Source organism: Ictalurus punctatus, chromosome 12, assembly GCF_001660625.3.
Source record: "Ictalurus punctatus breed USDA103 chromosome 12, Coco_2.0, whole genome shotgun sequence".
Lineage (NCBI taxonomy): Eukaryota > Metazoa > Chordata > Actinopteri > Siluriformes > Ictaluridae > Ictalurus > Ictalurus punctatus.
In genome coordinates this window covers 16,777,199-16,802,052 of record NC_030427.2, presented here as the reverse complement: position 1 = coordinate 16,802,052, position 24,854 = coordinate 16,777,199, and the positions used below count along the sequence as shown (strand labels likewise).

Below are 24,854 nucleotides of genomic sequence, written 5' to 3'. Positions count from 1 at the left end.
TGAACTTTTTTTTTAATTGTTTTGTTGCATTCAATTTTCTTAATAGATTTTTCCACTAAAAGATGTTTCATTCCAGTGCTATAGCTGAGGTGTGTGATTAACTTATGTATTGCTTTTATTTAAATAAGATTTAAGTTCTATTTATGAAACTATAAATGAGAATTACTATTTTAAAGTTTACTTGACAGTGCCAGAAACACTGAAATAAACTGCTGCTACTATTCTCCCTGGTTACTAATATAAATTTAAAGTATGCTAATTTGCTTGTCAATATAAGGTGCAGCTAGCAGAAATGAACGTCATACAGTTCTTAAAACACTATAGTCATCCTTATAGGTAACAGACATTATAAATGTGGGTTTTTAGTTAGACATTTGAGGTACACAATTTTAAATGTTGGTTGTAATCTGAACTGTCATCACTATATGCTATTACAGTGACTCAGTAAAAGAAGCCTTTAGGCACGTGACCATCCTGCACTTCTTCCTGCTTGGTGCTTTAAAGCGCGTGTCATTTCATGTTTTTAGTTGGACGGTGTGTGTCGTGCACATGGCAGTGTATTAACTGTGTTTGCGGCACTTTTCCACCAGGGGGCGCGCCTGTATCAGATTTGTGGCGTTAGATCGCCTCAACTGGAAAAATCCGGCTCAAACTGGAAGGACACAGAGAGCAGCAGTTGCGTGTGCGCGTGTGATATTGTACGCATGCGCAGTGCGGGTCTAGTGATTTATACGCACTTGAGTCTCGAGACTATCGAACAGGGGAAGTTTTATACAGGTAGCGTTTACATTTAAACTTTACGCTTTTTGTTCATCGACTGGTTTTGAATTAAAGGGAGAAATCAGAGAGAAGAGTGAGTTTGTGTGTGACTATAATGCTGTGAGTTTACCGCGGATAGCTGTTAGCTTTAGCTCCGTGAGTGTCATTAAACCGGCTTTAGTTCATACAGAGTGAGGAGTGCATTTCTGCTATATTCTAACATTCATTTCTAATGCGAGATCCAGATGTTTATTTGAATTCTGTCTATCTTTGTAGAGACATAACGATATGTCCTGATTCCTGGATCTTCAACCTCCCGTTGTGACATGATGCTCATCACCTGCTCGCATCCCCTCCCCTTCAGCTTCAACTTCAACTCCAGCCCTTAATCAGGGATAAACTCAGGTAAACGCAAACATATCGCTGCCTGAAAACACTCTACACCCTCAACTCACTCCCTTACACCCTCACACCCTCAACTCACTCCCTTACACCCTCAACTCACTCCCTTACACCCTCACACCCTCAACTCACTCCCTTACACCCTCACACCCTCAACTCACTCGCTTACACCCTCAACTCACTCCCTTACACCCTCACACCCTCAACTCACACCCTTACACCCTCAACTCACTCCCATACACCCTCAACTCACACCCTTACACCCTCAACTCACTCCCATACACCCTCAACTCATTCTATACACTCTCAACTCACTCCCTACACCCTCAACAAACTCCCTTACACCCTCAACTCACTCCCTCACACCCTCAACTCACTCCCATACACCCTCAACTCACTCCCATACATCCTCAACTCATTCTATACACTCTCACCTCACTCCCTACACCCTCAACTCACTCCCATACACCCTCAACTCACACCCTTACACCCTCAACTCACTCCCATACACCCTCAACTCATTCTATACACACTCAACTCACTCCCTACACCCTCAACTCACTCCCATACACCCTCAACTCATTCTATACACTCTCAACTCACTCCCTACACCCTCAACTCACTCCCATACACCCTCAACTCACACCCTTACACCCTCAACTCACTCCCCTACACCCTCAACTCATTCTATACACTCTCAACTCACTCCCTACACCCTCAACAAACTCCCTTACACCCTCAACTCACTCCCATACACCCTCAACTCATTCTATACACTCTCAACTCACTCCCTACACCCTCAACTCACTCCCATACACCCTCAACTCACACCCTTACACCCTCAACTCACTCCCCTACACCCTCAACTCATTCTATACACTCTCAACTCACTCCCTACACCCTCAACAAACTCCCTTACACCCTCAACTCACTCCCTTACACCCTCAACTCACTCCCATACACCCTCAACTCATTCTATACACTCTCAACTCACTCCCATACACCCTCAACTCATTCTATACACTCTCAACTCACTCCCTACACCCTCAACTCACTCCCTTACACCCTCAACTCACTCCCATACACCCTCAACTCACTCCCTTACACCCTCAACTCACTCCCTTACACCCTCAACTCATTCCCTACACCCTCAACTCATTCCATACACCCTCAACTCACTCCCTTACACCCACAACTCATTCTCTACACCCTCAACTCATTCTCTACACCCTAAACTCACACTCTACACCCTCAGCTCACACTCTACACCCTCAACTCACTCCCTACACCCTCAACTCAATAACTCACTCCCTACACCCTCAACTCATTCTGTACACCCTCAACTCACACTCTACACCCTCAACTTACTCCCTACACCCTCAACTCAATAACTCACTCCTTACACCCTCAACTCACACCCTTATACCCTCAACTCACACCCTTATACCCTCAACTCACACCCTTATGCCCTCAACTCACTCCCTACACCCTTACACCCTCAACTCACACCCTTGCACTCAACTCACACTCTACATCCTCAACTCACTCCCTAAACCTTCAACTCATACTCTACACCCTCAGTTCACTCCCTACACCCTCACCTCACCTCACTCCCTACATCCTTAACTCACACTCTAAACCCTCAATTCACAGGGTTAAAGGTCACACTGTGAGAAACAACACGACAGCCAGAGAGAGAAGAGAGCAGAGGGAGCTGAACACTTCCTCCCCATTACACTCCCCTCCTTCATCATCATCAGCAGCAGCAGCTATGGATGTCGCTCTGGTGAGTCGAAGCTGAGTGAGTTATTAAAAATTAAATAAAGTCTTAAATTCAAATGAAAAAATGTGTATAATGTGTCTGGAAATGCGTAAAAAATGTCAATAACTGTCATGTTACCTTATAAAATGTCTAGATGTTGTTGTTGTTGTTGTTACTGAAATACACTGATGCAATGTTGTAGGATTTAAAATTTGAATTCCAACTGCCAGCTAATTGTCATAGTGGGTGTTACCGCATCCGACCAATCAACAGAAACAAAAATGCAAAATGTTACACTAAATGTACAGTGACATTCTCTCGCTCTCTCTCTCTCACACACACATACACAGTCCTGCAGCAACTACATGAGTCACACCGATTTGAAGAGACACAATGTGGCAGATAGAGATAAGTGTGCGTGTGTGTGTGTCTGTGAGAGAGCAAGAGAGAGAGAGAAGCCAAAGAGCTGAAGGATTAAAGCCGACAAAGCTGCACTGGAAGGCAAAAAGAGAAAAACACACAGAAGAGGAGGTAGAAAGAAAGAAAAAGCAACACTGGGGAGAGAAAGAAAGAAGAGAGACGCAAGGCACATGGAGAGATAAGAAGAAGAGAAAGACAGATAGAGAGAGAGAGAGGAAGAGAAGCTTGCTGCTTTTCTGAAGAGAGAAAGAACAAGACTACAGACGAGACACTGAGTGAACACAGACAGACAGGGGTGTGTGTGTGTGGTGCTGTGATGTAGAGAACGCGAGATGCAGGGGAAAAACGACACACAACCCAAAACACACAGCAAGGTAAGTGTGTGTGTGTGTGTGTGTGTGTGTGTGTGTGAGTGAGAGAGAGAGAGAGACCTGACCATATACATCTTTATCTCATCTGCCCTGTGTGTGTGGGAGAGGGAGAGAGCGAAAGAAATCAGAGGTTTTCTATATTTAGTGATTGTGATTATGCAAATGAGACGGCGTAACCATTGGTTACACAGTAACACACTCGCTGCTGTCTGAGGTTCACATCACTGACTTACACTCTGTGTGTGTGTGTGTGTGTGTGTGTCTTTCTCTCTCTCTCTCTCTCTCTCTCTCTCTGCAGGCTCACCCAGTGTTGAAGGCATTTGTGTGCGGTTCTCTCAGTGGAACCTGCTCCACATTACTGTTCCAGCCTCTGGATCTGGTAAAAACACGACTGCAGACTCTACAGAACACACAGCCTGGGTTAGACCACACTCACTGCACACCCACCATAAACACATGCACACTGCACACACTATATATATACATGCACACACACATACAGGTGCATGTCAAAAAATTGATTACGGCTTACAGCTCATGGACATGAAAAATCCAGTATCTCAAAATATTAGAGTAAAGAATTTATAATACAGAAATGTTGACCTGAGAAGAGATCTAATCAGATAATTAACTCAAAACACCTGCAAAGGTTTCCTGAGCGTTTAATCTCTCAGTCTGGTTCAGTACACACAACCACAATCATGGAGAACATTAAAGTCAATTTTGCATTTAATTTGGAAATGCAAAATTTACAGTTCTTCAAGGGTTCTTTAGGGCTTGCTGGATAATTAAGAGTTGTTAGCTTCTGAAAAACAGTTAAAAATAATAATAATTAAAATAAATAAATCACATTAACAGTGTACATGTGCTGAGTAATCAGATTATACTGCTTCCATCTGTGTATGATTCTGTTTGTCTCTCAGTGGTGCAAAGGTGGGGATGCTGCATGTGTTTATCACAGTGGTCCGGACTGAAAAACTCTTTGGTCTGTGGAAGGGCGTCTCACCGGTCAGCACTGCTCCTGATTCATTTATCTTTTCTTTTTTTACAATCCTTTATATATGTATGTATGTATAATCTCTCTCTCTCTCTCTCTCTCTCTCTCTCTCTGTGTGCGTTTGTTTGTGTGCGCGTGTGCACGCACAGTCATTTGTGCGCTGTATCCCAGGTGTAGGGATTTATTTCAGCACATTCCATTCTCTGAAGCAGTATTTTTTCGAGCAGCGAGCGCCGAGAGCCTATGAGTTGGTGTTACTGGGAGCAGCGGCGCGTTGTGTGGCTGGAATCAGCATGCTGCCCTTCACCGTCATCAAAACACGCTTCGAGGTACACACACACCCACACACACACACAGTGCTGCTGAGTTCTGGATTGTGATTGGTCAGAAGGTGTTGAATAATTCTCTAGAACAGCAGCTCTGACAGTAGTGCAGGTTTATATTAATGCTCTTGTTCTAATACGTTATCGTTTCTATAGCAACAGTACGGTGGACTATCTGCTAACAGTCAGAGTTAAAGCTGTAACTTGAAGTTTTCCACCATCTTCAGGACAGAGGAGTTTACGTTTCTTTGTGGTTTCTCAGTAACATGACAAGCTGTATGTTTTTTTCTAATTATTAGCTTTGAGAGAGAGAACAGAGAGGCTGGTCCGGGAACAACTGTTTATAGCTGCTATAACGTAGGAGTGTGTGTGTGTGTGTGTGTGTTTCAGAGTGGGCGGTATAACTACAGCAGTGTGTGTGGGGCATTGAAGAGTGTGTGTGAGACAGAGGGACCGAGAGCTCTGTACTCAGGTCTGACAGCTACACTGCTCAGAGATGCTCCATTCTCTGGAATCTACGTCATGATCTACAGCCAGAGCAAGAGGACACTGCCGCACGGTGTGTGTGTGTGTGTGTGTGTGTGTGTGTGTGTGTGTGTGTGTGTGTGTGTGTGTGTGTGTGTGTGTGAGAGAGAGAGAGAAAATATATTTAGCTATGATGCAGTTATTCCTGAAACTTTTTTTGTCTCGTAGGAGTGAAAATATATTTGGTTTTGATGCAGTTAGTCCTGAAACATTAGATTTTTTTCTCGTGTGTGTCAGATCTCGGATCGTCAGCTCTGACTCCTCTGCTGAATTTCAGTTGTGGTGTGTTTGCGGGGATTTTGGCGTCTGTGGTGACACAGCCAGCAGACGTGGTGAAAACACACATGCAGGTCAATCCAACACGTTACTGCACAACACGCCATGCACTGCACCTCATCTATACTGTGAGTAACACACACACACACACCTGCACATATATAATTATTAAATAAAGTATTAACACGGTTTCTCTATCTTTCTTTCTTTCTCTCTCTCTCTGTCGCTCGCTTGCTCGCTCGCTCAGGAACACGGAGTCAGAGGTTTTTTCCGTGGTGCTGTTCCACGCTCGTTGAGGAGAACTCTGATGGCTGCAATGGCCTGGACTGTATATGAACAACTCATGGCACTTATGGGCCTTAAATCCTGAACACATATGCGCACACTCCCAAAAGAAACACTCTCTCAGATTTAATTAAACGCTCCTTGAGAAATTGACCCACAGCCAATAAGCTGACAGTCTCTTGATGTCATGCGTCATCGAACAAGCTCCGCCTCCATGCCCTACATGTTGAAAAAGGCTCCACCCACTGTCATTGAGATGACTTCACCTCCACACTCTGTGTGCCTGTTGTCACTGCAGAAGCTCCACCCACTCTTGTTTTTATTAATTAGAAGACTCCGCCCCCACAGGTTCATCCTAAATGCTCCACCCTTAGAGTCCATGACATACGTTAATATATATAATAATATACTATATATATACATATACATAATATACCATCAAACTAACCATAAAACAGTATTTAATTATTGTTAATACGACAGATAATCATTTTTGTAACAAATTAGACCAATATAAATTTTATCAATTTTATGATTTACATATGTATACAATTTATAGATTTATATCTGATTTTATCTGATATATTCTGTTGATTTCTGACAGTTTCTTCACTTTGTTACCTTTTTTTTTTAGCCATTTTTTGACAAAAATCACTTTTACCAAGATAATCGAAATCAATTATCAAATCATTTAAAAATGCCCCCTTGTACAATAAAATAAGGTTTTTTACATAAATAGTAAAAATAGAGTCTCAGATTCATCAGCTGAGAAAATTCAGCAGATACAGGACCCACAAATGTGTTACTGAGAAATTATGACTGTGGAATATTTAATGTTTTGGATGGACGTGTTGTTCAAGTGTGTCTGTTAAAACCCTAATTTGTCTTCCGGACGTGATGGTAATATCCCATTTCCCATAATCCTTTGTGTTTTACATTGTAATGCTGCCTCCTTATTACATATGCTCGGGTGTGTTTACGCTCTTTTGAAGACTTGGTGTAAATTTGGCCAAAATACTGGAGAGACTCAATTTTATTATTATTATTATTATTATTATTAATACTGGAATGCATTTTATGGTGTATAGAATGTAAGAGAAGCTGAAAGCTGCTTTTCTGTTACAGTATGTACATTTTGTGTGTGTATAAATTGTGTATAGTGTACAGTGTGTATATTTTGACTGGATATATGAGTTGCACACACGTCATAGTTTGTAAATGCACTTTAAATCAGGAGGAGCCTCTGTACCGGATCTGTGTTGTTAATCAATTATACAACACACTGTGATATTTAACATGCACCTGTGTTTCATTTGGGAGAAAAGTGTCTGGGTTAGTTCTGTGCTGTGATTTTTAAATCTGCACACTCCGTACACACTAACATAGAGTATCGTGCGTTTTCTCTCGTTTCTGTGCCAGACGAACTGACAGACTTCAGTCTCCTCTTGTGATTGTTTTTCTTTAATATCTTCACTTCAGCTTGCTGTTATTGCTGGTATTTTCTGCTAACGCTGTGCCTCCTGTTTTGTTTACATGTGAATAAATTTGTCCTGTTTTCATGCACAACTTAATGTCTGATTTATTCTACGCACCAAGTGTGTAGAATTTTAACATTTTTATTGAACTTTAAATTGTATTTAACAAGCGTGGATTCTGTGCTTAGTTATCTAATAATTTTGTTGAAAATAAGATGAAATGTTTTATTATAATAAACGATATTTGAATTAATTAGCAGTATATCGAGTATACTGCTAATTAATTAAAACTGCTTAGTATACTAAGTATATCGAGTCACAAATATAGGATGTTTTTAAATAGTATTTTGTAATTCATATCCTCCTGTACAATAGGGGGCGATACGGTACGAACGGAAACAACCCCCCAACAATCTGATTGGCTCTGTCGCACTATATATATGACGTCATTCGCCTTGGCCGGCCTCTTTTTGCCGTGAAGTGAAGATCTCCATACGGCGTTGTCTCGTGGTGAGCACGGTTTTAGAACTTTAAGTTGATTTTAAAGTTGAAAGGTCACGTGCGCTGACTACAAAGCTGGCAGAAGATGTTAAAATAAGTGCTCGCTGTAATTTGATGTCAGGAATTCATCGTTTAAAAAATATATTTTCCTGCTTTCACTTATTAAGGGTAGGCCTCACAGATAGTCCTCGCGCGCGCTGTTAGCCTGTTAGCTTGTAAATTAACTCGAGGTGGATTTAAAGGATTTTGTCACTGTTAACTGCCGGAGAAACAGCGTGTTTTGTATGAAGTGAATCAGAAAAGAATTTTAGACGTAGTAACCAATGTTTTTTGGGGGTAAATAAATTAGCTTTTCCCCCCCACGTTGTGTAGTGTGTAAATGATGGTCTGATTCTTTGACTTAACACTTTAATTATACAGCAGTTTATCTGCGGTTAAAATAGCGATAAAATAAAAATCATGTTTATTGCTTGAGGTGTATCACACAGTTAAACAAATATATAAACTGTTATAACACTTAAGAAATTGCCGATTTGAGAAACGTGTCGTTTGCGTACGAGTCGACTCTGAATCGATTCTTAAGTGAACAGTGGGATTCGACTCAATAATGCACAAATGCTTGTACTTACCCGCAGTCACATGTAGCGCATTGTTTATTTACATTTGATGAATGTTATTTAAAGAACTGCAAAACATCTTTAAAATATAAATAAAATAGCAGTTATCCATTTGTAAGACTAGATTCAAACTTGATCATTAATGAGTTTATAATCTTGGGTTCTGATGACCTTTTTGAGCACCAGTGTGTTCATACCTGGTGGTTAGATCTTCCTGTAGGTGCACACTGTTTAAAGCCCATCACCAACGTTGGTGCCTGGGTGTCGGAGGTGTGCTAAAGTGAACTGGCTGGGTTTTCGCTAACACCATGAGGACTTCCTGTCCCATGACTGGGGTTTGATAGTGACCGGAGCCACATTTAGTCACCAACAATTAGCTCTGTGGTAATAAATGTTAATCTGGTCTCTAATTAATGGCTTCCTCTCTGTTCTGGTCAGCTCTCCCACTAAACTCGTTACGCAGGGAAAGTGGTCACGATGTCCGGAGGTCTGGATGTCCTTCAGATGAAGGAGGAGGATGTGCTGAAGTTCCTCGCTGCAGGAACCCATCTGGGTGGAACCAACCTGGACTTTCAGATGGAGCAGTATGTCTACAAGAGAAAAAGTGACGGTGAGCTGTGTTTCTGTGGCCTATCAGGATAAGTGCAGTGGTTTTCTTTAGTGGTGCAATATACACGGATTAGTATATTATGGTTATTTAAGGAATCTCATGTGTAATGGAAGAAATTTACTTCAGTGCAAATAAAAAAAAAAAATTGAGGTCTAAGGTTCTGTCTGGCAGTGTAGAAAAAAATAACTCTGAAATGGGTATTGGGTTTGTTTTCGTTAAGATCACGGTGTTTCACTGACGTTACAAAATCTGGAGTCAGTTTTTGGTCAGTTTGGACACACCTGTACAATGTGTTTGTGTTGCAGGCATTTATATCATCAACCTGAAGAAAACTTGGGAAAAGCTGCTGCTGGCTGCTCGTGCCATAGTTGCCATTGAGAACCCCGCTGATGTTTGTGTCATTTCATCCAGGAACACCGGCCAGGTAGGTTACATACCTTGCGCTCGAAAGGAAGGGCTGTGAGTAAAGTGTTAGGTGTAGTGTGGTGCACCCTGTTAGAGCCCATCACCAATGTTGGTGCCCGGGTGTAGAAAGTGTGCTAAAGTGAACCGGCCGGGTTTTCGCTAACACCATGAGGACTTCCTGTCTCATGACTGGGGTTTGATAGTGACCTGAGCCACACGTCTTAGAAATTAGGCTTGAAAACATGTGTGCCTGACCTTCTCGTTGGCTGTGTCTCTTTCAGAGGGCGGTGCTTAAGTTCGCCTCTGGGACTGGTGCTACCACCTTTGCCGGGCGCTTCACACCTGGTACATTCACCAATCAGATTCAGGCTGCCTTCAGGGAGCCCCGCCTCCTGATCGTGACTGACCCTCGTGCCGACCACCAGCCGCTAACTGAGGCTTCATACGTGAACATCCCCACCATCGCTCTGTGCAACACAGACTCCCCACTCAGATATGTTGATATTGCCATCCCCTGCAACAACAAGGTATGGGGCCATGCACCATGCCCTCGTTTTGGATGTATCCTCACAGTCCTGTGAGGAAGGGCCTGTGTTGTGCTGTACTGTAATTAGTGTGTGTGTGTAGGGTCCTCACTCTGTGGGTCTGATGTGGTGGATGTTGGCCCGTGAGGTGCTGAGGATGCGTGGTACCATTTCCCGTGAGCATCCATGGGAGGTGATGCCTGATCTCTACTTCTATAGAGATCCTGAGGAGGTGAGTTATTTCTACACTTTTCAGTGCTTCAGGATACTTTTGACATTTGATGGCTTGATATTATTGAGCATCCTGATATTGAGCTTGCTCAGATCCTCAGTGGTGTGTGTGATGTGTTGATTTCTCCTCTGTGCAGATTGAGAAGGAGGAGCAGGCTGCAGCAGAGAAGGCTGTAGGGAAGGAGGAGTTCCAGGGTGAGTGGTCTGCTCCGGTTGCTGATATTGCTCAGCTCGAAGTACCTGACTGGTCTGAGGGCGTGCAGGTCCCATCAGTACCCATACAGCAGTTCCCCGCTGGCATTGAGGGTGAGCAACACCAACCCTTAACCACAGATAGACACATGCACAGTTTAACGATGTGTTCTGACATGAGGATGGAATTCTTACAGCAACCTTTTATTCAGTTTTAATTTTTCATACAATTCCATTTTTGCTATCCATTCTTTTCTTATTGTCATCCCCTTTCTTTCCTTCTTTGCCTTTCCTCTTTAATTTCAGTCTTTTTTCTTGCATCCTTTGAGTTTTCTTTTTCCTCATTTTTATTTCTTGCCGTTATATTTCTCTCTGATCTTTCTTTCCTATTGTTTTCTTTTTTTTCTTCTGCTGTAATTTTCCCCTACCCCCCTTTTTTTCTCTCTTCTCTCTTTTTTTTTTTTTCCCTTGTGAGCCCAAGATATTTTTCAGTTCTGCTGTTTGTGTGATCCCTTCATCACCCACAGTCCCAATAAAGTCATTCATTTGTTCTCATGTTTGTCACCCTCCCCCTTTTTCCCCTCCAGCTGCTACGGCTGCTGCCGCCGTTGTCGCTGCCAAACCTGGTCCCACCACTGAAGGTTATTCCGGTAGGTTTTTATTCCTCGTCCTAATCACTGATCAGAATTTCTCCACACTGACTTCAACTCTAATGTAAACGTGTTTTATTTCACAGAGGACTGGAGTGCGCAGCCTGCCACTGAGGATTGGAGCGCAGCCCCCACTGCTCAAGCTGGGGACTGGGGTGGCTCCACTGCTGAGTGGTCCTAAACACACACTCTTCAACTTGTTAATCCTGAGCCAATAAACTTGTTGGCTTGATTAAAGTGTTGTGATGTCATTAATTTACACCTCCTTAATGTACATTGTGTTGGTGTGTAACAGTGGCAGGTCAGGGTTAGAGGATTTATTGACCGGATGTGTCGGGGTGTAGATATCAGGGCTGAGACCCAGTAGTACATGAAGGTGCTGTATTACGCTGGCTAATAATGCTTATAACAAAATGCATTTAGTGTGACAGGTTGTAATATGTAGGAAAAATCACTATTGACAAGTGGTTATTTGAACCATGATTTATTATAGGAATACAAAAAAAGTGCATTTTTGTTTAAGTGTATTGCAAGAAATCATTCATATCTTGACTGCAAAATTTGAGAGCTGATCAAACTGACATGGCAGTTATTCAAAATACAAATTGAAGGTAGCAAGAAGTCACTTTACAGTTGCCATCAAGACGTAACCTTGTAAAAGGGAAATGCAAGCCTGAAAATGCAGTGCACTGAACTTCAATAAATAATTTTTGAATAGCTAAAAAATGATGGAACTCGTGAGAAACCGCTCATGAAAGACTTGTACAGAGACGTTCTTCCAGAGGCACAGCACAGTTCTATAATGGATGCCATAGATGTAGTACACATGGTAGGTTTTAGTATTTGAAGACCAGTGATCAGGTTCCTTTCCATGTCTGCAGGGGACATGGTGTGGAAGTCCTCAAAGCAAGTGTTTTGTTGGCCAACAAACATCGCTTTAAAAAAAAAGATCTGACCGCAACAAACAAAAGAGGCCTGCAGAAAATTATGACCAGGTGTAGAAAGAAGGAAAACGAGTGCATTTTGTTGCTAATAAGATTTGCTTCAAAAAACGAAGTCTGTAATCTAATGTACTGGTATAAAGTTAGATTGACGTTCGAGAGTCGCAAATTAAGGCACTGTCTCTAAAGTTACATACGACACTTTTATATACACATTTCTAACTCCAATAGTATTTGAAGAGAAGGACTTGGTCACAAAACCAGCTGTAAAGTGTTCATGTAGGTGTCGGCTATAATGCACACATTTTTGATATTTAATAAAAAGTAAACTATCAAATCGTGTAAAATTTGCCATGTACAGACCCAATTCCAAAAAAGTTTTGACGTTGTGTAAAATGTAAATAAAAACAGAATGCGATGAATTGCAAATCTTATAAACCTGCATTTTATTCACGACAGAACATAGAAAACATATCAGATGTTTAAACTTATGTAAATGCACCATTTTAAGAAATAAGGTAATTTTGACTTTGATGGCAGCAACACGTCACAAAAGAGTTGGGACGGAGGCAACAAAAGGCTGGCAGAGTACTTCATGCCAGTACCTAACGTAAGCCTATAACCTGTATTCATCTGGAATAAACGAACACACCCATGTAGTATAAAGCAGCACCTTATGTTGCTGTTGCAAACCCATTAAAGCAAAGTGTTATTTAGCCGTTTCATGAGCAGTGTAAAGAGTTCTAAGTTAATTGATTCTGTTGCTGTAGCTCTACATATTGTTAAAATAAAAATGCAGGAGGTATTTTTGCAAATTAACAATAGAAACAGGGAACATCTAAGCGATTTGAAATTGGCAGAGGGATTAAACAAGGTTGTCTGATTTCTCCCCTTTAATTTTTGTTAGCAACCCATAATGGCTGTTCATTTAAAGAAAGGATATGTCAAAGGTATTACAGCTTTGGGGGAAAAGTTTAAGTTGTGTCAGTTTGCAGATGACACAACAGTGTTGAAAGATGAACATGAAGTTCATAAAGCTGTCAATTGTATTAAATATTTTTCAGATATATCAGGATTGCGAGTGAATATGTGTAAATCGGTCCCTTTTCCCTTGAAAAACTAATTTATCAGATATATGTGGCATTCCAATCAAAACCATTGTGACTGAACTTGGAGTAATTATAAGTAAAGATGAGAATATGTGCAGTGATTGAAATTTTGACTCAATCATTACAAAAAAAAAAACAACAAAACACAAAACAAACAACAACCCAACAGTAGATTTAACACGTTACAAATGGATTTGTCATTATAGAGGAGTATCCTTTTGTCCAAGGCTGAAGGAATCTACAGATCAGTTTATGTTTCCTTATCACCTTCTAAAGTTGTTAACAATTTACTTGTTTATTTGTTGACAAATTACTTTTTGACTTTATTTGGAAAAGGAAAACAAATTATTTGAGAAAAGCGGTACCAAGTTCTTATACATTAAAAATGTCTTTAAAATTAATTGGATTACACAATACTTATATATATATATATATATATATATATATATATATATATATATATATATATATATATATATATATATATACGTAGAACACCTCTCCCAACATTGTTCTTCGTGTTGATGTGATTCTTCTTCGTTTGTCGTCCTTCACACCAGAAGACCTGCTTTACTGCTCTGTACTGACTCTTGTAGGCCAGGAGAGGTAGTGCAAGTTATCTTAATGCGTATGCGTCGACCGCCTGTGTAAGTGTACATGTCAAATGGAGTTTACTTTGAAAGGCTGTGTGTACGACTATGCGCGAACGATTAAAAAACTCTATTGTTGTGGTAATGGTAAGATCACAAAAAATAAAAAATAAAACACATACACCCCAGATGGGACTCGAACCCACAATCCCTGGCTTAGGAGGCCAGTGCCTTATCCATTAGGCCACTGGGGCTTCGTAAGGACTGTATTTAATTTATATAAATATATATAAATCAATACATAGTACCCTGTAATAGGTTAAATAAAAATACACTTTATATAGTTATATATGGTAGAAATACTTTACTCTTGTTATTACACTTTGATAAAACTAAGCAAATAATATAAAAGTTTAATTAAAATGTCTTCCGGAAATTGCGGTTGCCTGGCAACTACGTGTTGCCGTAGTGTGGCGACGAGGAATTAGCTTGCTAGCAGCTAGCGTAACTTGCCGAAAACGTTTGTTTTAAACACACTGTCAAATAAATAAACACGTAATTAATTGTTATTTAGGTGTTTTAGACAGTACAGTGAGCACATCTAACCTAAATAAATGCAGATTGCTAGCTAGTTTCGCTTATATTCTCTACCTAGCTGCAGTGTGAGCTGTTACTGGCCGACTCTTTCTTCTGTTTGAGAAGCTGTAGCCGTTTTAATTGCACATCTGAATGTTGTGTATAATATATATATATATATATATATATGTACTAGATTATTTAATATTATTTTGGTTTAGAACTCCTCGTTTTCATTCACAGTGATCTTCAGACATCATGGTGAGTAGCGCTACACATGAATGCATCTAAAACATTCAGCTTCGTGCTCATAAAATAATATTAGCTAATTAAATAACCAGATTTATTCAGTTTGATCATTTCTTTTAAATTAAACTGGCTATTTATATTTCTTATCATTTCCACTGGTTTATTGTAGTTTGAACAATAAACTAAATCAACAGCTGTTTCTGTTCTTTCTTTCTTTTATTTATTATTATTATTATTTGTTAAATGTTTACATTTTAAGAAATCAGCAGTAACTCCAATCTTTTACTTCTCTCTTAAAACTTATGTCTCTCTTTCACACACATCTAATTTCAAGTTTGAAATTATTAAAATGAACTTTTATTATTTTATTAAACTCACAGATTCAGAAAATAAACCTAGTGCATAAGAGATTAATCACATTTTTAGGATTTATTTGAAATGACCTAATAGTAGTTTTGTGTTCAATCTCATTTTCATGTCGTGTGTTAACAGAGCTTTTCTCTGTCTCTGCTGCAGGACATGTTCTCTGTTTTATTCATCTTATAGCATGACATTTCATCATGACTAACTTTGAATTTGGCTTGACAGAGACAAGCTGAACGTTTGAAACTGTTTCATAAGCTTGAAGTTGGTTTGAAATTGAAAGACAGAAAAGAAGAGAAAGTGACGGACGTATTAGAGCGAGAGCATTAATATAAACTTGCTCTACTGTCAGAGCTGCTGTTCTAGAGAATTAATCAACACCTTCTGACCAATCAGGATCCAGAACTCAGCAGCACTGTGTGTGTGTGTTTGTTTGTTAGATCTTGTCTCGGGTGAAGCCGGCACTCGGTGGTGAAACCTCGTTGAGCTCCAGTGAGAAGAAAAGGAAGAATAAGAGTAAAAAGATTCCTCGGGTAGAAGATTACCTGAACCAGAGAGACTACCTGGGAGCCATTACACTGCTGGAGGTACGAAATGAAACACACTATTTATCATCAGGAAAATACTAAGCAAAAGAAGAACATAGTAGATGCAGCTTTTTGATGGGTCGCACCATTTCCCACTAGCAGCCATTTCCAAGTTGGAATTTTCCCCCCACACAGGGACACAATGCAGGTGCACACTTATCCCCTAGGCCCCTTATCTCACTTACTCAACCCCCAAGCAACCACCTGAAATACCATAACACATTTCAACACCCTAACCACCACATAATGTATCATAGCAACTGCCTAGCAACCACATGGAACACCATTGCAAGTGCCAAACAACACCCTAGCAACCACTGGGGATACCATACTGACCACCTAGGAATATTCTAAGCAACCACCTAAGGTTTCGTAGGAACTGGCTAGCAACCACCTAGCAGCCATCAGAGATACCTTGCCAACACCATAACAACTGGAATTGGAATATTGAAGTTGTGCAGTCACTCAAGAAATGTGCTTTTGTTGATTTGATTGTAATCAGGGCTGTGATGATCAGGATGACTGTGTTTGTGTGCGTGTCCTTTAAGTTCCAGAGGAATGGTGGAACAGCTGAGGAGAACACAGACCTCTGGTTAGGCTATTGTGCCTTCCACTTAGGAGACCACAAGAGAGCGATGGAGGTGTGTTTGTGTGTGTGTGTGTGTGTGTGTGTGTGTGTGTGTGTTCTCTAACTGAAGTGCCTCCAAGAGGGTAAAAATTTTGTTGAATAGCACTAGCAAGTAGCAAGTGAGATGCCCACGAGGTTAATTAGCTAAAGGTAACCATGGCAAGAACTTTTGTTGGTCTGTAAATGTAAATCAGTCAGAGTTCAGGAAAACAAAGTGTTATTTATAACGTCAGTGGTTTAGATGCATTATATAAACTCTGTGTGTGTGTGTGTGTGTGCGTGTGTGTAAACTCTCAGGAGTATAAGACCCTGACCCTGAGCCCCGACTGTCCCCCTGATGTCTGGGTGTTTCTGGGCTGCGCTCTGTTTTTCCTCGGCCTTTATAAAGAAGCAGAAGATGCTGCGCTCAAAGGTTAGCCCACTTTCATCTCAGTCACTCTACTGTAGTATGCACTACTTAGTGCACTTCTCTCGCTCGTTCCTCTTTACTGAACATTTCATAGCTGTGTTTTTTTTATTATAATTTATTGTTTTCTTTTACAGGACCGAAGATTCAGCTACAGAACCGACTTCTCTTTCACTTAGCACACAAGGTGTGTGTGTGTGTTTATAAGCATCACAGAGGTTTCAGTAAATTAAAATTTTACTCAGCAGATTTTTTTGTTTTTGTTTTAATCTAATTTGATCTCTTCCTGTTCGGGCCCGTAGCTGAGGAGTAAATAAATACATAAATAAATAAACAAACAAATAAAGGGCTGAACAGCTGATCTGAACTCCTAACCTTCCCCCCAAATGTTTTGGTAATGTTGCCTGTGCAGAATATTTATGAGCTCTGCTGGTGATGATGTTTTGTGTGTGTGTGTGTTTGTTTGTTTGTTTGTTTGACTGACTGACTGACTCTCAGTTTGGTGATGAGAAGAAGTTGATGGGATTCCACCAGAACCTGGAGGACGTGACAGAGGACCAGCTGAGCCTCGCCTCCATCCACTACATGAGGTCACACTACCAGGAGGCCATCGATATCTACAAACGCATATTACTGCAGAACAGGTACTCATTATTACTGCAGAACACACACCTGTGTGTGTGCATGTGTTATCATTCTTACTGCTCTAAGCCTCAGATCTCAGAAGATTTTTGACTTAGTGGGACACAGCTATAACACACACCTCATACATGTTCTCTGGTGTGTGTGTGTGTGTGTGTGTGTGTGTGTGTGCGTGTGTATATGTGTATATTAGGGAGTTCCTGGCTCTGAACGTGTACGTAGCTCTCTGTTACTATAAACTGGATTATTACGACGTGTCTCAGGAGGTTCTGGCTGTTTATCTGCAGAGTGTTCCTGACTCCACCATCGCCCTCAACCTCAAAGCCTGCAATCACTTCAGACTGTACAATGGCAAAGCTGCTGAGGTCCTCTCTCACACATACACACACGCTTCCCATCTATTCTTCCAATAGAAACACATAAAGACTGCCCTGTGTTCATCGCAGTACATTATTCAGAGTTGATAGTCCAAATGTTATGCCAGTATTTAGTCTGGGAAAGTTGCTGGTATTCAGGTTCGAGATATGCAGCTGGTTTTTCTGAGCTTCACATTCAGATTATTAAAATCCATGGAGTTCACAACTTTGGGGTCAAAATATTATTCTTGAGAAGCATCTAAGACAGAGTTTTTAATAGAGTCTAAACCACCGCATTTATACACAAACTCTCACCTTTAATCCCAAAATAATCAGAGATAGAAAATACGGACTAAAAAAGGAAATAGTGGTATTTTCTTTGCTGTCAAATGGAATATGATGGAACATTAAAAACAAGAGCGAATTTCAAAATAAAAGATTAATATGAACGAGAAGATGGCGAGGGGTGACATAAATCTAGTTCTAGTTCTAGTTATAATTATCCGATTAATCACTGGTTTAATTTAACAAAATGGCTTATTTTCATATTTATATATTTATAATATTGTCCTTGAATAGTCCATTGGAGCTGGGCTTAACACTGCTTCTCACGCAAGCTGATATCACACAAGAAACATGCGCTTATTAAGTTCAAGTTCAGACTCAAGCATAACTGAGACACGCCTCTGTTTGAGATAAACTCCGTCCCTGTGTGTGTAACTGAGACATGAATCTGTTTTGAATAAACTCCACCCCCACACGAATAAATGTCTTGTAACTTCTGAATAGCACTTAAGTCAATAGTTACATCTGAGCTCTGAATACTGATGTGTGTGTGCGCGCGTGTTCCTCTGCAGGCTGAGCTGAAGAACCTGATGGACATCTCCTCCAGCTCGTTTGAGTTTGCTAAAGAGCTGATCCGACACAACCTCGTGGTGTTCCGAGGAGGTGAAGGAGCTCTGCAGGTTCTCCCTCCTCTCATCGATGTCATCACTGAGGCTCGGCTCAACCTCGTCATCTACTACCTCAGACAGGGTACACACACACACACACACACACACACACACACACATACACTCACTCGATCACTCACTCACTCTACACACACACTTGCACACACACACTCTCACTCTACACACACACACACTCTCTCACTCCTACACACTTACACACACAGGTGTAACATGTAGTCCTGGTCCCACTTTTCCTTTAGATGATGTTCAGGAAGCATATAATCTGATTAAAGACCTGGAGCCCACAACCCCTCAGGTATTCTGCTTTTCACTTCTTGGTCTTCTTCATCACTTTCTGTAGCAAATCTCTGTAACGCTGAGATAATGACATCATCAAAAAGCACCAAGAACAAGAGCTGTGTGGAAATTATTCACACTTTGAGTAATGTGTACATTGTGCTGGGAAACCTTTGAACAGAAACATTGTGTGTGTGTGTGTGTGTGTGTGTTGCAGGAGTACATCCTTAAAGGAGTGGTGAACGCAGCACTCGGACAGGAAATCGGATCTGTGAGTTGCACGTTTAACCTTCAGCATTTAATATTCCTCTAAAACACACGCACACACAGAAAATGGACTAAATAAATGTGTGATCAGATTATTAATTCATTATTTATTATTATTATTTGTGATCATTAGATACAATAATGATATTGAAAAGGAGTGTGTGTGTGTTCTGTTCAGAGGGATCATTTGAAGATTGCACAGCAGTTTTTCCAGCTGGTCGGAGGTTCAGCTAGTGAATGCGGTAACTTCAAGTTTCATCATTAACAATTCACGTTACACGTCTGTAAAACTATATAATTTTAATAACATGCTTTTGTTCTAAATGGTGTGTGTGAGTGTGTGTTTAGACACTATCCCTGGTCGACAGTGTATGGCTTCCTGCTTCTTCCTGCTGAAACAGTTTGAGGACGTGCTGATCTATCTCAACTCAGTAAAGGTCAGAAACACACACACACACACACACACAAACAGAATTAATGTTCTCACCCCAAAGTGCATTATTTTCATCGTCTGGAGTGTGTTATTCTACTTATACCACAGTGATTTACCAACAATTACAATGTTTAAGTTATTACCGAACGACACACAACATTATTAGTATGAGTCCCTGTGAATGAGCTGTTACTATAGAAACAATAAAATATTAGCATGAGCGCATTAATATAAACCTGTCGTTCATGCTACAGCTGAAACTACAGTCTGAGCCGCATTGTTACACAGAAACGCTGCTCACTTCTGACCAATCAGATTCCAGAATTCAACTGCACTGTGATGTAATAATAAATTAAATGCATTTCTATAAGCAGGATATAAGTGTGTGTGTTAATGATCTTACTGCAGTATCTGTGTGCTTCTGTGTTTCAGAGTTATTTCTACACTGATGACACGTTTAACTTCAACTACGCTCAGGCCAAAGCTGCTTTAGGGAACTTTAAAGAGGCTGAGGAGGTGTGTATCCCTCCTGTCATCACTTCACCACTTCATCACATCACCACTTCAACACGTCATCAGATCATTACATCACCTCATCAGATCATTACATCACCACGTCATCACATCACCACGTCATCAAATCATTACATTAGCACTTCATTACATCACCATTGCATTACATCATTCCATCACCACTTCATCGTGTCATTACATCACCATTTCATCACGTCATTACATCAGCACTTCATCACGTCATTACATCAGCACATCACTATATCACCACTTCATCACATCATTACATCAGCACATTACATCACCACGTCGTCACATCATCACATCACCATTTCAACACATCATTCCATCACCACTTCTTCACATCATTACATCACCACTTACATCATCTTATTACTTCATCACATCACCACTTCAACACATCATTACATCATTATATCACCATTTCATCAAATCATTACATCACCATTTCACCACATCATTATGCCATCAATTTGTCATCACATCATTAAATCACCACTTCGTCACATCATCACATCACATGCACCTGACGTCACAGAAGTGTTGGTGTGTGTGTGTGTGTGATTGTACAGGTGTTCCTGCTCATCCAGAGTGAGAAGATCAGGAATGACTATGTGTATCTGAGCTGGCTCGCCCGCTGCTGTACGTCTCCATGTTTATGTCTCATATCTCTGTTAAAGTAATGGTCCCACAGTATGTTTATCACAGACTACATTAATACTTAAAAAAACAGAGTACAATGGAGCGTGAACAAAGTTAAATTACATATTAAACAAATTGAACTGCACTAAGGAATCATTTATTTAACACTAACGTTTTATCCGCTAATCTGTTATATACAATTAAATAAATTTTAATGTGCTTATTTATTTCTATATCTATTTTTCGTAATTTTCACATCATTTATTTTTTAAATATATTAATTTCTGCATGTACGTGTTAGTACACAGTGTACACTTAGTTAGTTAGTACACATAGTACACACACACTGATAATAAATGACCAGTGTTACATGCATTAAACAACTCAATAAACTAAAAAGCTTTTACATTTTTATTTCATGTATTTAAATAAAATGTATTAATTATTTAATTTGGTCAATTTAAATAATGTCTATACAATATAATTATATATTGTATTTTATTTTTTAGATAATTTATGTATTCATATTAGTATATATTTATTTGGAAATGCATTAATTTATTAATAATAGTGCATTATAATGTAATAAGGTTGATTAAAGTGACGTGTTCTGTATTGTGTGTGTGTGTGTGTGTTGTAGACATTATGAATCAGAAAGCTCGGCTGGCGTGGGAACTTTACCTCAAAATGGAGACTTCAGCTGATTCCTTCAGCCTCCTGCAGCTCATCGCCAATGACTGCTACAAGGTCATCATCATCATCATTATTATATCGTTATCAAGTTTATTTAATTTTTTTTATTCGTAATGAATTACTATAATCAGCATAGAAATAAAACCATTTAACTTCAATAACTCTATATAAAGATAGAAATGTACTTTTGAGTCGTTTGAGTTGTGTGGTTATATCAGAGTGGTAAAGAAATCATAACGAATTCTCTTGTTAGCGTTATGTTAAGTTATGTTAGTATTGTTAGCATAATTCTACACTGTTATAGATCATTATATCGCTTAAAGTCCTCAGAATGTCTTGAGAAGTGTGATTTGATTCCATACTGTATGTCGACATATTTCCTTCTACAGCAGTGGTTCCCAAACTGGGGTACCCCCAGGGGTACGCGAGGTGACAGAGGGGGTACAGGAGCAAAATGCTGAGATTTCCTGTTCATTTAATTCCGCCTAACTAAACAATATTAAAATTCTAATCCATGTTTTTCTCACGGCCAAAAAATAAACTTGTGCCCCCTCCAGTGTACAAACAGCAAAATTGCAATGTTATAAAGGTCAAATACATGACATCCAATCAAATTATCCTGTCCTTCGTGGTCAAAACTGCATCCACTCACAGTCATGTGTCAGTGCGCATCTTACCGCATGTCATTTATTGCCAGCACACGGCTATGTGATGAAGTTAAGTAATAGCTCGTAATATTAAAATGGAGAAGTGGCTACAAAGACATCGGCCTGCAACCACAGCAAACACTGCTGATCCACAGTCCTCTGACAGCAGTGGCCCAGGTCCTTCTAACACCGCATCCGTAGAAGCGTAAGTGTACCCACTGTTACTAGCCCAGTTCACGCAGATACAGACAGTAATGTATCCGAAGTTGAAATGCCACCTTTTTTTCACTAGCAATTCGCAGAAAAACCATCAAAGAGGCGCAAATATGATGAGAAATTGAGGGGGGTACGCCACTGTAAAAAGTTTGGGAACCACTGTTCTACAGCAAGTCAGAGTGACGGTCAACAACCAACTGGGTTTGAGACACACCATAGCCCCATCCAATCTAAACGAAGCTGACAGCAGCTTAGCGAGCTAGCTAAACATGGAGAGCAGTGAAGAGTTTAACAGGAACCTTTTTTTTTCCCCAGCTGCTTATATGTTTCTAGAGAGCATTTAACTGGACAATCACGAAGATTTGCATAGATATGCATCATCAATAAACCTGATTATTTTACTCGGAAGTGATTCAATGATGAAAAACTGACTTTGAGTCAGTTAGTCAGTTTAAAAATGACTTGAAGGCACTTTATAAAGACATGAAAGAATGTGTTTCTTCTGAAAGCTCAGAGTGATTCCTCTCCACACATCCACTTTAAACAAGGGGCTGTGTTTCAAATCGTTCACTTGAAGTCTGTAGAGTCTGGTAGCATGTTGAATCAAATGCTAACATTTTGCACGAAACAGAAATGACACACGCACCACAGCATCAACATCTGCCTTAAACCTTGATGCAGTTCTCACAGTTTGTTGCTTTGTTCACTCCACCCCTCAGATGGCTCAACCCCATAGGTCAGTTTGTGATGTTTGTGTGAAAAACGTGTCCAGCGTTCTATACTTTATATCTCAGTGTTTATAATTCAGCTCACTGTTTAGCCTTTAAAGTCAGAAGAACTGCTGATGAGATTTACATACTCTATTTACATATTCATGAGTTCTAAGTGTGTAAGTCAAAACCGTGTGTGTGTGTGTGTGTGTCAGATGGGACAGTTTTACTATGCGGCAAAGGCGTTTGATGTTCTGGAGCGTCTGGATCATCAGAATCCGGAATACTGGGAGGGAAAGCGTGGAGCCTGTGTGGGAATCTTCCAGCTCATCCTGGCAGGACGAGAACCGAGGTATCACACGATATTACATCACTGTGACATTTATCTCACCTGAACGTTAATATTCAAACCGAGAAATGTTATTGGTGTAAAAACTGGACTAGTTTATGATAATTGATGACTTTGGGATTTATATGATCAGAGCTGTTTTGAATCTGGAATGTAAAAAGTCTCAGATTATTTGTTATTTTATTTGTTCCTAGAGAGACTCTGAAGGAGATTTTGCCAATGTTACGCAGCGCAGGGAATCCGCAGGTCGAGTACATCATCCGCATCATGAAAAAATGGGCCAAAGACAATCGAGTGGCTCTGTGACACGCCAATCATCATCTATGACATTACTGTGTGGAGCGTAAACTCGTAATTCTCTCTAATCCACATCATTTAACCTGTTGAAAGTTTATTTTGTAACATACAGTGCATTCGGAAAGTATTCACAGCGCTTCACTCTTGTCCACATTTTGTTATGTTACAGCCTTATTCCAAATGGATTAAATTCATTATTTTCCTCACAATTCTACAAACAATACCCCATAATGACTACGTGAAAGAAGTTTGTTTGAAATCTTTGCAAATTTATTAAAAATAAATGTTTATATATGTATATATAAATGTTTTTGTGAATAAAAACTTATTTTTAGTCATGTCAGACAGAAGTGTGAAAGACTACAATTTACTTATAATGCCAATTAACATACTATTTACATTTATGGCATTTCATCTCATTAATAAATACACCACATAAACTTCTGTTTATATTGAACTATTCTTTATAATTTTGTAGCAAAAATAGAAGTTCATTCCGGCCTAATAACACTGTACAGCTTTACTAAAGAAAAATACAAAAAAAATCTCTTTTTTTGGATGTAAAATCTTCAGATTTCATAAGACTATTAAATATAAAATTGTAATGAAAAACTATGTACAACAATACAAACTTTGGTTATTCCTTAACTGTTAGTATTCCATGATTAATCCCTCATTTTTTTCTTTTTGTAAAATATATTTTTTTCAGGACTCGAGCCAATTATCCGTTAGATCAATCAGCTACCGCCCTTTTATCCGTGTATTAAAGGATTTTTTTTTAACCCATGAAAAAAACTTTCCACAACGTAAAATATAACACGCTGTTCGGTTAACAATATGTTAATAATAACACGAATAAAACATTGTAATAATTAATTATTAAATGAAGTCAGATATGACAGACGTTTAAAAAATAAGTTGTAAAATAATCTAATGGAATGAATGAGGGGAAGTCACTTCCGGCAACGGTGTGATGACGCAATCACGTCGGCACGCTTTTAAGAACTTCAAAGGTTTTGATTACGTGATCTCGGCAACGATTGG

The 24,854-nt window shown here is 39.7% G+C and overlaps 3 protein-coding genes and 2 non-coding genes across 9 annotated transcripts; 4 read left to right on the top strand and 1 right to left on the bottom strand.

Annotated features, from left to right (window-relative positions):
* The first annotated feature begins 638 nt into the window (after nt 1-638).
* On the top strand, nt 639-7,686 carry slc25a38b (solute carrier family 25 member 38b). Of its 5 annotated transcripts, none has more exons than XM_053684278.1 (10): nt 639-777; nt 1,036-1,164; nt 2,815-2,947; nt 3,274-3,717; nt 4,013-4,134; nt 4,638-4,722; nt 4,861-5,040; nt 5,425-5,593; nt 5,797-5,963; nt 6,083-7,686. In XM_053684278.1, the coding sequence occupies exons 4-10, from the start codon at nt 3,676-3,678 to the stop codon at nt 6,203-6,205; spliced, it is 888 nt and encodes a 295-aa protein (XP_053540253.1). In that variant the 5' UTR covers nt 639-777; nt 1,036-1,164; nt 2,815-2,947; nt 3,274-3,675; the 3' UTR covers nt 6,206-7,686. The 5 variants fall into 5 exon arrangements, with proteins under 5 accessions (XP_053540253.1, XP_053540257.1, XP_053540254.1 ...); XM_053684279.1 differs by having other exon boundaries at nt 716-853; XM_053684281.1 differs by lacking the exon at nt 639-777 and adding an exon at nt 810-915.
* Nucleotides 7,687-8,075: 389 nt separating this feature from the next.
* Nucleotides 8,076-11,557, top strand: rpsa (ribosomal protein SA). The gene is given in 10 exon segments (NM_001200137.1): nt 8,076-8,105; nt 9,152-9,323; nt 9,629-9,747; nt 10,010-10,015; nt 10,017-10,021; nt 10,024-10,255; nt 10,356-10,484; nt 10,621-10,789; nt 11,263-11,325; nt 11,412-11,557. Coding segments are annotated over 9 exon segments (951 nt in total). The 5' UTR covers nt 8,076-8,105; nt 9,152-9,190; the 3' UTR covers nt 11,507-11,557.
* LOC124628780 (small nucleolar RNA SNORA62/SNORA6 family) lies at nt 8,933-9,074 on the top strand. The gene has a single exon (XR_006983462.1). It is a non-coding gene; the product is annotated as a small nucleolar RNA SNORA62/SNORA6 family (small nucleolar RNA).
* Nucleotides 11,558-14,146: 2,589 nt separating the features above from the next.
* On the bottom strand, nt 14,147-14,219 carry trnar-ccu (transfer RNA arginine (anticodon CCU)). The gene has a single exon. It is a non-coding gene; the product is annotated as a tRNA-Arg (tRNA).
* A 191-nt stretch (nt 14,220-14,410) lies between these two features.
* Nucleotides 14,411-24,153, top strand: ttc26 (tetratricopeptide repeat domain 26). Its single transcript, XM_017480984.3, has 17 exons — nt 14,411-14,802; nt 15,594-15,740; nt 16,289-16,381; nt 16,666-16,780; nt 16,912-16,961; nt 17,273-17,418; nt 17,610-17,781; nt 18,630-18,807; nt 18,986-19,041; nt 19,240-19,293; nt 19,468-19,531; nt 19,638-19,726; nt 20,155-20,238; nt 20,829-20,898; nt 21,539-21,645; nt 23,380-23,516; nt 23,708-24,153. The coding sequence occupies exons 1-17, from the start codon at nt 14,800-14,802 to the stop codon at nt 23,817-23,819; spliced, it is 1,677 nt and encodes a 558-aa protein (XP_017336473.1). The 5' UTR covers nt 14,411-14,799; the 3' UTR covers nt 23,820-24,153.
* The last annotated feature ends 701 nt before the right edge of the window (nt 24,154-24,854 follow it).

Excerpts from the sequence above, each read along its gene's own strand:
- slc25a38b (XM_053684278.1), top strand. The coding sequence starts at position 3,676 with ATGCAGGGGAAAAACGACACACAACCCAAAACACACAGCAAG. Across the intron at positions 5,041-5,424 it reads TCATCAAAACACGCTTCGAG|AGTGGGCGGTATAACTACAG; the intron begins GTACACACACAC and ends TGTGTGTTTCAG. Across the intron at positions 5,964-6,082 it reads CACTGCACCTCATCTATACT|GAACACGGAGTCAGAGGTTT; the intron begins GTGAGTAACACA and ends TCGCTCGCTCAG.
- ttc26 (XM_017480984.3), top strand. Across the intron at positions 16,382-16,665 it reads ACCACAAGAGAGCGATGGAG|GAGTATAAGACCCTGACCCT; the intron begins GTGTGTTTGTGT and ends GTAAACTCTCAG. Across the intron at positions 19,294-19,467 it reads TCGGACAGGAAATCGGATCT|AGGGATCATTTGAAGATTGC; the intron begins GTGAGTTGCACG and ends TGTTCTGTTCAG.